Genomic DNA, 14,885 nt, shown 5'->3' on the forward strand with positions numbered 1-14,885 from the left:
TATACAGATATTTGCCGCTCTCTTTGGGGTTCGCTATTACCTGACATCTCGTCTATCTCTAAGGCTGACTAGTTGCTATGGTTACTGCAGTCCGGACTCCTGAACCAGTCACATGGCCTCTGGCGCTCCGGTGATTGGTTAGCTTACTGGTGTGGGCGTGTTTTCTGACGCTGTTTCTTTTGGTCTTTCTGAGTTTGGCGCCGGATGCTGTGACGTCAGTATCTCGCGCCTCAGCATGGTATTGACGTCATCAATAGGCGACACGAAGCGGCCAACGTGACTGAGGCAGCATGGCGGATCCCAGTATCCAACTGGCACAGAGATTGGCGGCTAATGACAAGAAAAGCCGGGATAGGGCGCTGCGCAAACTTCGGCGATACCTGTCACTGCGGAGTGCCGACCCAGAAGGTGAGATCCCGGGGAGAGCGGGCGGGAGAGGGTCGGGGCTAACGGGGGGTCACTGCTGAAGACCGTACTGAGCTCAGCTCCTCCAGATGGAAGGGAGAGCAAGTTGTGGGGGAGAGACAAAGGGTTGTCAGCAAAGGGATGGGGGTGGCAGAGAGGTGTCAGCAATGAGATGAGGGGGCAGAGAGGTGTCTGCTATGATATGAGTGGGGCAGAGAGGTGTCTGCTATGAGATGAGGGGGGCAGAGAGGTGTCAGCAATGAGATGAGGGGGCAGAGAGGTGTCAGCAATGAGATTGGGGGGTAGAGAGGTGTCTGCTATGAGATGAGGGGGGCAGAGAGGTGTCTGCTATGAGATGAGGGGGCAGAGAGGTGTCAGCAATGAGATGAGGGGGACAGAGAGGTGTCAGCAATGAGATGAGGGGGCAGAGAGGTGTCTGCAATGAGATTGGGGGGTAGAGAGGTGTCTGCTATGAGATGAGGGGGGCAGAGAGGTGTCTGCTATGAGATGAGGGGGACAGAGAGGTGTCAGCAATGAGATGAGGGGGCAGAGAGGTGTCAGCAATGAGATTGGGGGGTAGAGAGGTGTCTGCAATGAGATGAGGGGGCAGAGAGGTGTCTGCAATGAGATTGGGGGGTAGAGAGGTGTCTGCTATGAGATGAGGGGGGCAGAGAGGTGTCTGCTATGAGATGAGGGGGACAGAGAGGTGTCAGCAATGAGATGAGGGGGCAGAGAGGTGTCAGCAATGAGATTGGGGGGTAGAGAGGTGTCTGCAATGAGATGAGGGGGCAGAGAGGTGTCTGCAATGAGATGAGGGGGCAGAGAGGTGTCAGCAATGAGATGAGGGGGGCAGAGAGGTGTCTGCTATGAGATGAGGGGGGCAGAGAGGTGTCTGCTATGAGATTGGGGGGACAGAGAGGTGTCAGCAATGAGATGAGGGGGCAGAGAGGTGTCTGCTATGATATGAGTGGGGCAGAGAGGTGTCTGCTATGAGATTGGGGGGGCAGAGAGGTGTCAGCAATGAGATGAGGGGGGCAGAGAGGTGTCTGCTATGAGATTGGGGGGCAGAGAGGTGTCAGCAATGAGATGAGGGGGCAGAGAGGTGTCTGCTATGATATGAGTGGGGCAGAGAGGTGTCAGCAATGAGATGAGGGGGCAGAGAGGTGTCTGCTATGAGATGAGGGGGCAGAGAGGTGTCTGCTATGAGATGAGGGGGGCAGAGAGGTGTCTGCTATGAGATTGGGGGGCAGAGAGGTGTCAGCAATGAGATGAGGGGGCAGAGAGGTGTCTGCTATGATATGAGTGGGGCAGAGAGGTGTCAGCAATGAGATGAGGGGGCAGAGAGGTGTCTGCTATGAGATGAGGGGGGCAGAGAGGTGTCTGCTATGAGATTGGGGGGCAGAGAGGTGTCAGCAATGAGATGAGGGGGCAGAGAGGTGTCTGCTATGATATGAGTGGGGCAGAGAGGTGTCTGCTATGAGATTGGAGGGCAGAGAGGTGTCTGCTATGAGATGAGGGGGCAGAGAGGTGTCTGCTATGAGATTGGAGGGCAGAGAGGTGTCTGCTATGAGATGAGGGGGGCAGAGAGGTGTCTGCTATGAGATGAGGGGGGTAGAGAGGTGTCTGCAATGAGATGAGGGGGGCAGAGAGGTGTCTGCTATGAGATGAGGGGGCAGAGAGGTGTCAGCAATGAGATGAGGGGGCAGAGAGGTGTCAGCAATGAGATGAGGGGGCAGAGAGGTGTCTGCTATGAGATGAGGGGGCAGAGAGGTGTCAGCAATGAGATGAGGGGGCAGAGAGGTGTCAGCAATGAGATTGGGGGGCAGAGAGGTGTCTGCTATGAGATTGGGGGGCAGAGAGGTGTCTGCTATGAGATTGGGGGGCAGAGAGGTGTCTGCTATGAGATGAGGGGGGCAGAGAGGTGTCTGCTATGAGATTGGGGGGCAGAGAGGTGTCTGCTATGAGATTGGGGGGCAGAGAGGTGTCTGCTATGAGATGAGGGGGGCAGAGAGGTGTCTGCTATGAGATGAGGGGGGCAGAGAGGTGTCTGCTATGAGATGAGGGGGGCAGAGAGGTGTCTGCTATGAGATGAGGGGGGCAGAGAGGTGTCTGCTATGAGATGAGGGGGGCAGAGAGGTGTCTGCTATGAGATGAGGGGGGCAGAGAGGTGTCTGCTATGAGATGAGGGGGGCAGAGAGGTGTCTGCTATGAGATGAGGGGGGCAGAGAGGTGTCAGCAATGAGATTGGGGGGCAGAGAGGTGTCAGCAATGAGATTGGGGGGCAGAGAGGTGTCAGCAATGAGATTGGGGGGCAGAGAGGTGTCTGATATGAGATTGGGGAGCAGAGAGGTGTCTGATATGAGATGAGTGGGCAGAGAGGTGTCAGCAATGAGATTGGGGGGCAGAGAGGTGTCTGCTATGAGATTGGGGGGCAGAGAGATGTCTGCTATGAGATTGGGGGGCAGAGAGGTGTCTGCTATGAGATTGGGGGGCAGAGAGGTGTCTGATATGAGATGAGGGGGGCAGAGAGGTGTCTGCTATGAGATGAGGGGGGCAGAGAGGTGTCTGCTATGAGATTGGGGGGCAGAGAGGTGTCTGCTATGAGATGAGGGGGGCAGAGAGGTGTCTGCTATGAGATGAGGGGGGCAGAGAGGTGTCTGCTATGAGATGAGGGGGGCAGAGAGGTGTCTGCTATGAGATGAGGGGGGCAGAGAGGTGTCTGCTATGAGATGAGGGGGGCAGAGAGGTGTCTGCTATGAGATGAGGGGGGCAGAGAGGTGTCTGCTATGAGATGAGGGGGGCAGAGAGGTGTCTGCTATGAGATGAGGGGGGCAGAGAGGTGTCTGCTATGAGATGAGGGGGGCAGAGAGGTGTCTGCTATGAGATGAGGGGGGCAGAGAGGTGTCTGCTATGAGATGAGGGGGGCAGAGAGGTGTCTGCTATGAGATGAGGGGGGCAGAGAGGTGTCTGCTATGAGATGAGGGGGGCAGAGAGGTGTCTGCTATGAGATGAGGGGGGCAGAAAGGTGTCTGCTATGAGATGAGGGGGGCAGAGAGGTGTCTGCTATGAGATGAGGGGGGCAGAGAGGTGTCTGATATGAGATGAGGGGGGCAGAGAGGTGTCAGTGTGGAGGCCATTGGGGTATTTGGAAGGATGGCGGAGCACAGTGAAGGCCCCATAGGATAGACCCTGTAATGAGGGCCCGCGGGCTCAGGTCGGGATGTTTGTGATCACTAATCTGTTGTCTCTGACCAGGTGGCTTCACAGCTGATGAGTTCTGCAAGATCTGGAAGGGTTTGTTCTACTGTATGTGGATGCAGGACAAGCCGCTGCTGCAGGTAATTGTGATATCACAGTAGACCTTGTGGGGAGGGGGTCACATCACAACACATCTATGGGAGTGACTTCATAGGGGGAAATATGTAATTCAGGCAACTATTTCTGATTGTGCAGGAGGAGTTGGCGCTTACCATGTCACAGCTGGTCCACACACTGCAGACTAGGCCATCACGTATGTATGACTCCACCTCTATTTAGGTCACATGGTTCAGACCTGATTTTGCCGCCATACTGATCCTGGTTTCCTCTTTCCACAGAGAACCTTTTTCTCCGCAGTTTCTGGCAGACGCTGAACCGTGAGTGGAACGGCATCGACCGACTGCGACTGGACAAGTTCTATACGGTGAGTGTGATGACTACTCTGAACTTTGGTCATCTTGGCATAGACATAGCTCCTTATATAACTATCAGAAGGAACAAGCAAGGGAGGTGGCGATAAGAATTGAGGAGGAACAAAGAGGTTGTCCTGGGGACTCTTGTGACAAGGCCTTGTCCTCGTTTCTCTCCTTATAGCTGATTCGTCTCGTCCTGCGTCAGTCTGTGGAGCTGTTGAAGAAAGGAGAATGGGAAGAGAGGTGAGAAGGGGTTAATATACAGCAGGGGTCGGCAACCTTCGGCTCTCCAGCTGCTGTGAAACTACAACTCCCATCATGCTCCATTCACTTCCATGGGAGTTGCAAGAACAGCAGAGCAGTATGCATGCTGGGAGTTGTAGTTTTGCAACAGCTGGAGAGCCGTACGTTCCCTACCCCTGATATACAGGGTACGCAGGAGGAGGGATTGGTAGAAGTGGTGCCATGGTTGTTGCTTGCTGGGTCCCTGCCCTCACCGTCTTCTGTCTTTGCAGCCTGCTGAAGGACTTCCTGTCTATTTTGGAGGATGAGGTCTTGAAGGCGGAGGCTCCCCGTGGCGTTCAGCATCATCTGACAGACATTTATCTGGACGAACTGGCAAAGGTTGGCTCCTCGGAGGTGAGACCCAGCTCTGCCCACTCCCTGCCCATGCACTGACATCCTCAGTTGGTGGTGACAAATGCTGCTGAGAGATCCAGAAGAATAAGAAGAGAATAGTCGCCATTAGGGCAGGTTCACACCTGTGCTCAGTCTCCGCTTTCAGTTTCCGTCTTCTGCCGACAATACACAGGAACCCGGCAGACCGTGGGCATCCGTGAGCATTTTGTGGTCTCTGTAGCGACACCATTTTTTTAACCGGACACAAAGTCTTGCATGTCTGACTTTGTGTCCAGTTAAAAAAAAAGAAAAAAAAGCGGTTTCGCTGCGGAGACCATAAAACGCTCACGGGCGGACACTTTACAAACAAAATGGCTGCCGGTTTCTGTCTCCGGTTCAGTTTCTTGGGCAGAAGACGTTAACTGAAAGCGGAGACCGGGGCGCAGATGTGAACCCGCCCTTAGATGTAGCCATCAGGAGATCATTGGAGACTTTTGTAAGGACTGTTTCAGTAGAGTGCAGAGTGTGGAAGCCAGATTGTAAGGGGTTAAGAGGAGAGCGGAAAGATAATGGATCAGGTGGGAATGGACCAAGCGGTCCAGGAGTTTGGAGATGAAGGGGAGGATAGAGATGGAAGGTTCACAGCACAAGATGGGAGGAGGGTTTGTTTTTAGTTTTTTTTTTTCCAATTCTGGGGTTCTGACAATATGTTTGAAAGTTGAGGGTAATATTTTAGTAAGGCGAGTAACAGCAGGGGACAGATACCGGAGGAGGGGTGGGGGTGACGTGCAATTAATAGGGTGAGAAGAAAGTAGCTGGGAATCTTCTCCCTTCCCCTAACTGCTTCTCCTCTCACTTCCCCTAACTGCTTCTCCTCTCACCTGACCGCCGCCTCTCTTCTCTTGCAGCTTTCTGCTGATTTGAACTTGAAGCTGATTGAGCCATTCTGTAAGATTGCAGCAAAAGCCAAAGAGTAAGTGACTCTGATCCATCCAAGGGTAGGCACTCTTGTGCAGAAGGTGGTTACATAGTTTCTGAAGGGCGTGCAGAGCTACTTTGTATTAGTGGGGTGTCTGACTCTGTGTCCTCTTTGCAGTTATATGCTCCGGCAGTCAGTGGTGAGCGGCATCTTCCAGACCATCCTGGACCAGTCACCATTTGCTATTGAAGATTTAATGAAAGAAGTTGGTCACACAGCAGAGAATGGTAGGTGGTGGAGCAAGTGTTGTGTGTTACTGCGCACTCATTGGGGAGGGGTGGGGGATGCAGCTGCAGCCTGTGTGTCAGGGATGGGGAAAGGGGAGAGATAGCTGAGAGCACAGCTCTGACTTCACAGCAGAAGAGCCTGTTTTTAGCAGAGAGAAGGGAAAAATCCCCCAAATCTTGACATAATATTCATCTGTAGTCATGACTTTCTCCTCAGATGATGAGTCTGAAGCTGGAGACCACCAAGCAACAGACAGCGAAGATATCGGCCCTGTCCTGCAGGTTAGAAACCTCTATGTTATGGTGACTGTGGGAAGGGGTACTATGGTGCGAGTAGCATCCCTATAATTTATAATAGTCAGTATAGTGTGCATGTATATGTGTGTGTGTATGTGTGTGTGTGTGTATATATATATATATATATATATATATATATATATATATATACAGTCCTATGAAAAAGTTTGGGCACCCCTATTAATCTTAATCCTTTTTAGTTCTAAATATTTTGGTATTTGCAACAGCCATTTCAGTTTGATATATCTAATAACTGATGGACACAGTAATATTTCAGGATTGAAATGAGGTTTATTGTACTAACAGAAAATGCGCAATATGCATTAAACCAAAATTTGACCGGTGCAAAAGTATGGGCACCTCAACAGAAAAGTGACATTAATATTTAGTAGATCCTCCTTTTGCAAAGATAACAGCCTCTAGTCGCTTCCTGTAGCTTTTAATCAGTTCCTGGATCCTGGATAAAGGTATTTTGGACAAACAATTCAAGTTCAGTTAAGTTAGATGGTCGCCGAGCATGGACAGCCCGCTTCAAATCATCCCACAGATGTTCAATGATATTCAGGTCTGGGGACTGGGATGGCCATTCCAGAACATTGTCATTGTTCCTCTGCATGAATGCCTGAGGATTTGGAGCGGTGTTTTGGATCATTGTCTTGCTGAAATATCCATCCCCGGCATAACTTCAACTTCGTCACTGATTCTTGAACATTATTCTCAAGAATCTGCTGATACTGAGTGGAATCCATGCGACCCTCAACTTTAACAAGATTCCCGGTGCCGGCATTGGCCACACAGCCCCAAAGCATGATGGAACCTCCACCAAATTTTACAGTGGGTAGCATGTGTTTTTCTTGGAATGCTGTTTCTTTTTGGACGCCATGCATAACGCCTTTTTTTTATAACCAAACAACTCAATTTTTGTTTCCAAAATGAAGCTGCCTTGTCCAAATGTGCTTTTTCATACCTCAGGCAACTCTATTTGTGGCGTGCTTGCAGAAACGGCTTCTTTCTCATCACTCTCCCATACAGCTTCTCCTTGTGCAAAGTGCGCTGTATAGTTGACCGATGCACAGTGACACCATCTGCAGCAAGATGATGCTGCAGCTCTTTGGAGGTGGTCTGTGGATTGTCCTTGACTGTTCTCACCATTCTTCTTCTCTGCCTTTCTGATATTTTTCTTGGCCTTCCACTTCTGGGCTTAACAAGAACTGTCCCTGTGGTCTTCCATTTCCTTACTATGTTCCTCACAGTGGAAACTGACAGGTTAAATCTCAACGTTTTGTATCCTTCCCCTGAACAACTATGTTGAACAATCTTTGTTTTCAGATCATTTGAGAGTTGTTTTGAGTAGCCCATGATGCCACTCTTCAGAGGAGATTCAAATAGTAGAACAACTTGCAATTGGCCACCTTAAATACCTTTTCTCATGATTGGATACACCTGGCTATGAAGTTCAAAGCTCACTGAAGTTACAAAACCAATTTTGTGCTTCAGTAAGTCAGTAAAAAGTAGTTAGGAGTATTCAAATCAATAAAATGATAAGGGTGCCCATACTTTTGCATCGGTCAAATTTTGGTTTAATGCATATTGCGCATTTTCTGTTAGTACAATAAACCTCATTTCAATCCTGAAATATTACTGTGTCCATCAGTTATTAGATATATCAAACTGAAATGGCTGTTGCAAACACCAAAATATTTAGAACTAAAAATGATTAAGATTAATAGGGGTGCCCAAACTTTTTCATAGGACTGTATATATATATATATATATATATATATATATATATATATATAATATTGTAATCTCTATGTGCCCTCACCCCCATCTCTGCGCAGTTTGATTACCAGGCAGTGGCGGACCGACTCTTCAACCTCGCAAGCCGGAAAAACATTACAGCCCGTAACCGCAAGAACTTGTATCGGTTGGTGAAAAGGTAAGAAGTCAACGAGTATACTACCCTTTGTAACCTCCTCACCCACATATGTTCTTGTCCTGTGCCCCAACCTTCTCCCCCCTACCTAGTAACTGAGGATTTCTGGCTTTCTTATTTCCTAGGTTCAAGGACCTGGCAGAAGGTAGGTGCTCTCCTTGGTTCTGTCTTGGCTGGTCGGGAGGATTTATGTTGTCTTCTTGACTGTCTCTATAACCGCTGTCTGTGCGTCTCACCTTCTTGTAGGCATCTTTCCCCCGGACAGTTTCCCAGAAGAAGTCTCCACTGATGAAGATGATTATGAGTACACCACCTCCAGGTTCCGTAAGCGTCAGAGGAAAGCCCAGGCGAAGCTAGCCCTCAGTACGTAGTGATGGGGGGGATTTGACCAAGAATGGAAGTTGGTGGAGTGGAGCTGGCCAATGAGGAATAGGGGTTGTGGTGTGGAATCGAGCTTGTTATTAGGGCATGGAGTTAGGGGAGGTGGAGTAGAGCTGATCCCACTGCATTCACACTTATGATCTTCCTTCCTGCTCTTCAGATTCAGAGGATGCAGTCACTGAGCCATTGAAGAAGGGGAAGCGGGCTGCTGTGACTGCAGAGAATCCTCCAGAGCAACCACCTGCAGCCAAGAAGAAGCGCAAGAAGAATGGGTCAAATATAGGAGAAGAGAAACAACCAGAAGTAAACGGGGTGAACCACACAAACTCCGACATCACAGAAGAATCTGCCCCACCATCACCTCCAGAGCCCGACGCCTCCCTGAGCTCTGTAGCCATCAGCCGGCTGAAGAGGAGGAGACGCAGCAGCCTGCTAAGGCTCAGCCTCAGTGTCTTACCCCTGCGGGGGGTATCCATGATAAGGAGGAGGCGGCTCCTCCGGGAGCGCAGGAAGGTGAGGAGGACGACGTAGTGTTGGTGTAATGACTTCTCTGCTAGTTCACAGGATATGTTATATGCACAGCAGCCACAGAATACCTCATCGTGTACATCTAGTGCGAATATTAGTGTGTCAGCGCTATCCTATAGGCAGAGCTAAAGTTAAAGGGAGTCTATCATTGGCTATATCATATATATATATATATATATATATATATATATATATATATATATATATATATATATATTTTTTTTAATTAAGTATATCTTTACATAGTCTTGAGAGGCTATTCTAGACATATCTTTCATTCATTGATCCTTGCAGCCATATATATATATATTTTTTAAATAACCTGGTTTTCTTGATATGCTAATTACTCTTCAGGGCGCACCGGAAGCCTTATCCCTCTTCCCCCAAGCACCACTACATCATCAGCCGCCTCCGTTTCTCACCGCCCCCTTCTTTACAGACGATCCCTTCTCTTACACCTCTTCACCGCTTCCTTCAGAGCAGCTCGTCACGTACGGCGCGATTAAACTCTCACATTATACGTGACTATAGGTTTGGATGCAGTGAAGAGGTGTAAGAGGAGGGATTGTCTGTAAAGAAGGGGGGGGGTGAGAAACGGAGGCGGCTGACGATGCAGTGGTGTTTGGGGGAACAGGGATTCAGGCTTCTGGTGCTTCATGAAGGGTAAATAACATGTCAAGAAAACTGGGATCACTAAAAAAAATGGCTGTAAGGATCAATGAATGAAAGGTGTGTGTGTGTGTGTGTATATATAAAGATATGCTTATTTAAAATAAAAGAAAAAAAACTCCCTTTAACCTACTTTCACGCCATAATTTTTATGGATCTATCAAAAATAAAATAAATTTATTGTGCGGAGTTGTAGAGAAAAAGGCAAAGACTATGGTTGGTCACTGAATGTACCCGCTGTGCCAGTGCTGTTGGTGCCACGTCAGGAGAAGACTTGGATCCATTTCGTAAAGAGCAAATTATTTCTCTACTGATATGTCACCAAACATCTGAATGAAACAAAAACCTTATCGGCTAGCTCTGGGTACACCAGGAAGCACTGGGCCGAGAGAAGTGGATAAATTACCTTTCTCGTTTGCCTGTGTGGTAGTCGGTCATCCGTCCCTTCTCGCCATCCTCCTCCTGTCTGCTATAAGGGCCTGTTATATTTGTCTCCTTCCCATAGATGCTCAGCTGTAAAACTGCACCAATAACCAGTATGGATGTAGTGACGTCATGTCCTGAAGTGCCATGCTCCGCCCCCAAAGCCGCCTCCAAAGCTGCCCCCTCCACCCATCAAGATTTCATCACTTTCCAGAAGTTGGAAGTTCCCAAACCCCTGTATATAAAGGGCTCCAAAAACAGAGGCCGCCCGGTAAGTGTGGGGGGACATATCTGGTATCTTGGGGGGCTTCTATGTGGGGAATTTGAATCATCTCAGGGGGTTGGGCTTGTGCAGGGTTGAGGGGTTGTCGATGTGGCTCATGTTTCCGTCCGCTCTCCTTACAGATCAGCACAAAGAGTATATCTAAGAAGGTGACGTTCAGCCTGAACAAGAACATGACGACAGGTGAGGAAGGGTTATCAGAGATTGCTGGGCCTTGTAGTTTCTCTTCTGCTCTCTTTCCACTTTTTTTGTAGTAACCTTCAGCCATCTTGTCTCCTGCAGAATTCAAGAGGACGGATCGAAGCCTCCTGGTCAGCCCCACCGGTTCTTCCCGCATTCCTTTCAATCCTAACCAGCGGCCCCAGCATAGTGTTCTCAAGAGTCCAGTGCTGACCAACAGACCAACGCCAAGAGCAAAAGCGGCTGACTTCTTCTGAGCACAAGGCCTCCCGATCTCCTGGACTTGTGGGCGGCGGTCGTCTCCCAATCCTCTGGATTTATGGTGGCTTTCCATCCCCTGGACTTGTGGGCTGTGGCCAGTTCCCGACCACCTGGACTACTGGCAGCTCTACACAATGAACTTGTTTATGGTCACCTGCAATAAATCTTTTTAGTGTCTGATGAGTGTGGATTGGTCGCTTGTCCTGTCTCTCGGACTCTCACTGGCCATCATCCTGTCGCTTGACCACGGGGCTAGGCAGCCTCCTATGTATGAACAATAAGCGGCGCCTCCTTTTGCAGTGGAGCTCTACCCCCTATGTGAGGATCCACCATGGGGGGGGGGGGGGGGGTCATATCATGGTATTTGTTCTGCTCTAGTCACACCTAAAAAAAAAAAAGCCGCAATGTGGAGACTAGGAGGTGATTCGGCCTGAGGACTGTGCGCTGTCAGGAGTGGATTCTGGGAGAAGTGCGCTCCACTGGTGGAGGTGGAATCAACCCACAGCGCTGCAGTCAGAGATCAATCAGCGCTGACCCTCCATGGTGCCAGGTTCCTCCTGAGTGCCCTGAAGACGGACAGTGTCTGCCAGAAGAAAACTCGGTATCAAACGCCGGTACCCGCACTCACCCCAGATGTCTTTCTTATTCTGCTCCGCATCTCCCCAGCATTTTATTCTTGTAAAAAATAGCTGAAAGGCGCGTTAGGGGCGTCATTCTGTGCTCTAGACATTGAATAGCACATGACCAGGACTCAACAACGCCGGAGCTGCTGCAGTGAGTTGATAATAGGTAGCACATGACATGAACGCAACGACTCTGGAGCTGCTGAAGTGAGGTGACAATAGATAGCATACGACCAAGATGCAATGATGCCATAGCTGCTGCAGTGAGTTGACAATAGATAGCATACGACCAAGATGCAATGACTCCATAGCTGCTGCAGTGAGTTGATAATAGGTAGCACATGACCAGGATGCAATGACTCCGGAGCAGCTGCAATGAGGTGACACTGGATAGCACACAACCAAGATACAACAACTCCGGAGCTGATGCAGCGAGTTGATAGTACAGGGATAGGGAACCTTCGGCTCTCCAGCTGCTGTGAAACTACAACTCCCATCATGCCCCACTCACTTCCATGGGAATTCCAAGAACAGCAGAGCAAGTATGCATGCTGGGAGTTGTAGTTTTGCAACAACTGGAGAGCCGTACGTTCCCTACCCCTGTGATAGTAGATAGTATACTACCAGGACGCAACGACTCCAGAGCAGCTGCATTGAGGTGACTATGGATAGCACATGACCAAGATGCAACAACTCTAGAGCTGCTGCAGTGAGTTGACAATAGATAGCATACGACCAAGATGCAATGACACCATAGCTGCCGCAGTGAGTTGATAATAGGTAGCACATGACCAGGACGCAATGACTCCGGAGCAGCTGCAATGAGGTGACATTGGATAGCATGCAACCAAGCTGCAATGACTCCGGAGCTGATGCAGTGTGTTGATAATAGCACACTACCTGGACGCAACAACTCCAGAGCTGCTGCATTGAGGTGACACTGGATAGCACGTAACCAGGATGCAACAATTCTGGACCCGTTGCAGTGAGTTGACAATAGATAGCACATGACCAAGATGCAACGATTCCAGAGGTGGTAGTGCTGTGGTCACTGTGTACACTGCTGTGTATGTGGACTCCCTATGCATCTGTACTACAGAGCAGCAGTCACTTGTTGTATGTAAGGGGTTAAACGTCCTGAAAACTGCAGGCTTTGAGGAGCAGGCGAACTGCAACTTTCTTCTGGCACGTTGAGGGGTTAAGGTGTCTCGGAGGTGCAGCCTCGTCCCTGACGCAGCACATTCCTTCTCAGATTGAACTATGCCCCTAATTCTCCAGTCTTGTAATAATAAAGTCCTTGGCCACACCACTATAAGAGTCTGTCCATTATAATAGGACTGTGCAAAAGATTTAGACTCGGGATCCGTGTAGTAAGAAGACGCAGACCCAAGACTCCAGCGCTGCAAGTCTACAGTGCTAACCACTGAGCCAACGTGCTGCTAAAGGGTCTTCTTCTGCGTCGCCATGTCCGTACACTGCTGTACAACCAGCCCTGGTGGGTGTCCTGTGTCAGGTGTGATGGGGACTGCGGCATCTAAAGGGTTTTCGGAGGGAGGAAGCTCCGCTTACATGTCTATCGTTGCCCCAATGACATAACTGGGATGCCAATGGATGAAACAGTCAGCGCCGGCCAAAAAACAGAATCAAAAACCATCAAATCTCGTCTGGCCGTGGCCATGGTGGTGGAGTGATAACGTTAGCCGGTCACTAAGGGGTTAATGCCCAAAATACGGGACAGAGGGTCCCTGGTGTCTCCCCCTCCTCCTCTACATACAGAGTCTAGAGATTATTGGAGATTCATTAAATATCTCCATGGAGACGACACCAGATTAAGCCCAACAAGAGATTATAGTGCGATCAATCCGCAGCAAATAATGCGACGAACCCCACAGCTCTGCTATAGCAGGACTCCGCCGCTCCCTGCACCACACACAGGCCAACATGTAACACAGGGGCCAAAGGGTTAATCTATAACATACCAACCTGCAGATACAGGGGCAGAGGATTATCACATGACATTACACAGCTACAAAAGCATAAAGACCCCGAAAAGTCCCCACGTATCCTCCAGAGTCACTTCTTACTTTCCACACTGGTCCATATTACTATAAAACCAACACATCACTATATACAAGAAGATGTATAACGTATACCAGCTGTACATACATAACTATATACAGTATATACCCAGGTTATAGCAGCTTTACATACATAACTATATACAGTATATACCTAGGTTATAGTAGCTTTACAAACATAACTATATAGTATATACCCAGGTTATAACAGCTGTACATACATAACTATACAGTATATACCCAGGTTATATCAGCTGTACATACATAACTATATAGTATATACCTAGGTTATACCAGTTGTACATACATAACTATACAGTATATACCTAGGTTATACCAGCTGTACATACATAACTATATAGTATATACCTAGGTTATACCAGCTGTACATACATAACTATATAGTATATACCCAGGTTATACCAGCTGTACATAGATAACTATATAGTATATACCTAGGTTATACCAGCTGTACATACATAACTATATATTATATACCTAGGTTATACCAGCTGTACATAGATAACTATATAGTATATACCTAGGTTATACCAGCTGTACATACGTAACTATACAGTATATACCCAGATTATACCAGCTGTACATAGATAACTATATAGTATATACCTAGGTTATACCAGCTGTACATACATAACTATATATTATATACCTAGGTTATACCAGCTGTACATAGATAACTATATAGTATATACCTAGGTTATACCAGCTGTACATACGTAACTATACAGTATATACCCAGATTATACCAGCTGTACATAGATAACTATATACAGTATATACCCAAGTTATACCAGCTGTATATAGATAACTATATAGTATATACCCAGGTTATACCAGCTGTACATAGATTATACAGTATATACCCAAGTTATACCAGCTGTACATACATAACTATATAGTATATACCTAGGTTATACCAGCTGTATATACATAACTATACAGTATATACCCAGGTTATACCAGCTGTACATAGATAACTATATACAGTATATACCCAAGTTATACCAGCTGTACATACATAACAATATAGTATATACCCAGGTTATACCAGCTGTACATACATAACTATACAGTATATACCCTGGTTATACCAGCTGTACATAGATAACTATATAGTATATACCCAGGTTATACCAGCTGTACATAGATTATACAGTATATACCCAAGTTATACCAGCTGTACATACATAACTATATAGTATATACCTAGGTTATACCAGCTGTATATACATAACTATACAGTATATACCCAGGTTATACCAGCTGTACATACATAACTATACAGTATATACCCAAGTTATACCA

At 47.9% G+C, this 14,885-nt stretch overlaps 1 protein-coding gene across 1 annotated transcript; it reads left to right on the plus strand.

Annotated features, from left to right (window-relative positions):
- Positions 1-266: 266 nt before the first annotated feature.
- On the plus strand, positions 267-11,031 carry LOC142193576 (ribosomal RNA processing protein 1 homolog A-like). Its single transcript, XM_075262555.1, has 16 exons — positions 267-408; positions 3,661-3,743; positions 3,859-3,916; positions 4,002-4,087; positions 4,258-4,319; positions 4,592-4,715; positions 5,603-5,667; positions 5,791-5,900; positions 6,118-6,182; positions 8,039-8,136; positions 8,259-8,278; positions 8,380-8,496; positions 8,675-9,027; positions 10,217-10,405; positions 10,540-10,600; positions 10,700-11,031. The coding sequence occupies exons 1-16, from the start codon at positions 291-293 to the stop codon at positions 10,852-10,854; spliced, it is 1,764 nt and encodes a 587-aa protein (XP_075118656.1). The 5' UTR covers positions 267-290; the 3' UTR covers positions 10,855-11,031.
- Positions 11,032-14,885: the final 3,854 nt, after the last annotated feature.

The sequence above is a fragment of the Leptodactylus fuscus genome, chromosome 2, assembly GCF_031893055.1.
Source record: "Leptodactylus fuscus isolate aLepFus1 chromosome 2, aLepFus1.hap2, whole genome shotgun sequence".
Taxonomy (NCBI): domain Eukaryota; kingdom Metazoa; phylum Chordata; class Amphibia; order Anura; family Leptodactylidae; genus Leptodactylus; species Leptodactylus fuscus.

Excerpts from the sequence above, each read along its gene's own strand:
- LOC142193576 (XM_075262555.1), top strand. The coding sequence starts at position 291 with ATGGCGGATCCCAGTATCCAACTGGCACAGAGATTGGCGGCTAATGAC. Across the intron at positions 4,320-4,591 it reads AAAGGAGAATGGGAAGAGAG|CCTGCTGAAGGACTTCCTGT; the intron begins GTGAGAAGGGGT and ends CTGTCTTTGCAG. Across the intron at positions 6,183-8,038 it reads ATATCGGCCCTGTCCTGCAG|TTTGATTACCAGGCAGTGGC; the intron begins GTTAGAAACCTC and ends ATCTCTGCGCAG.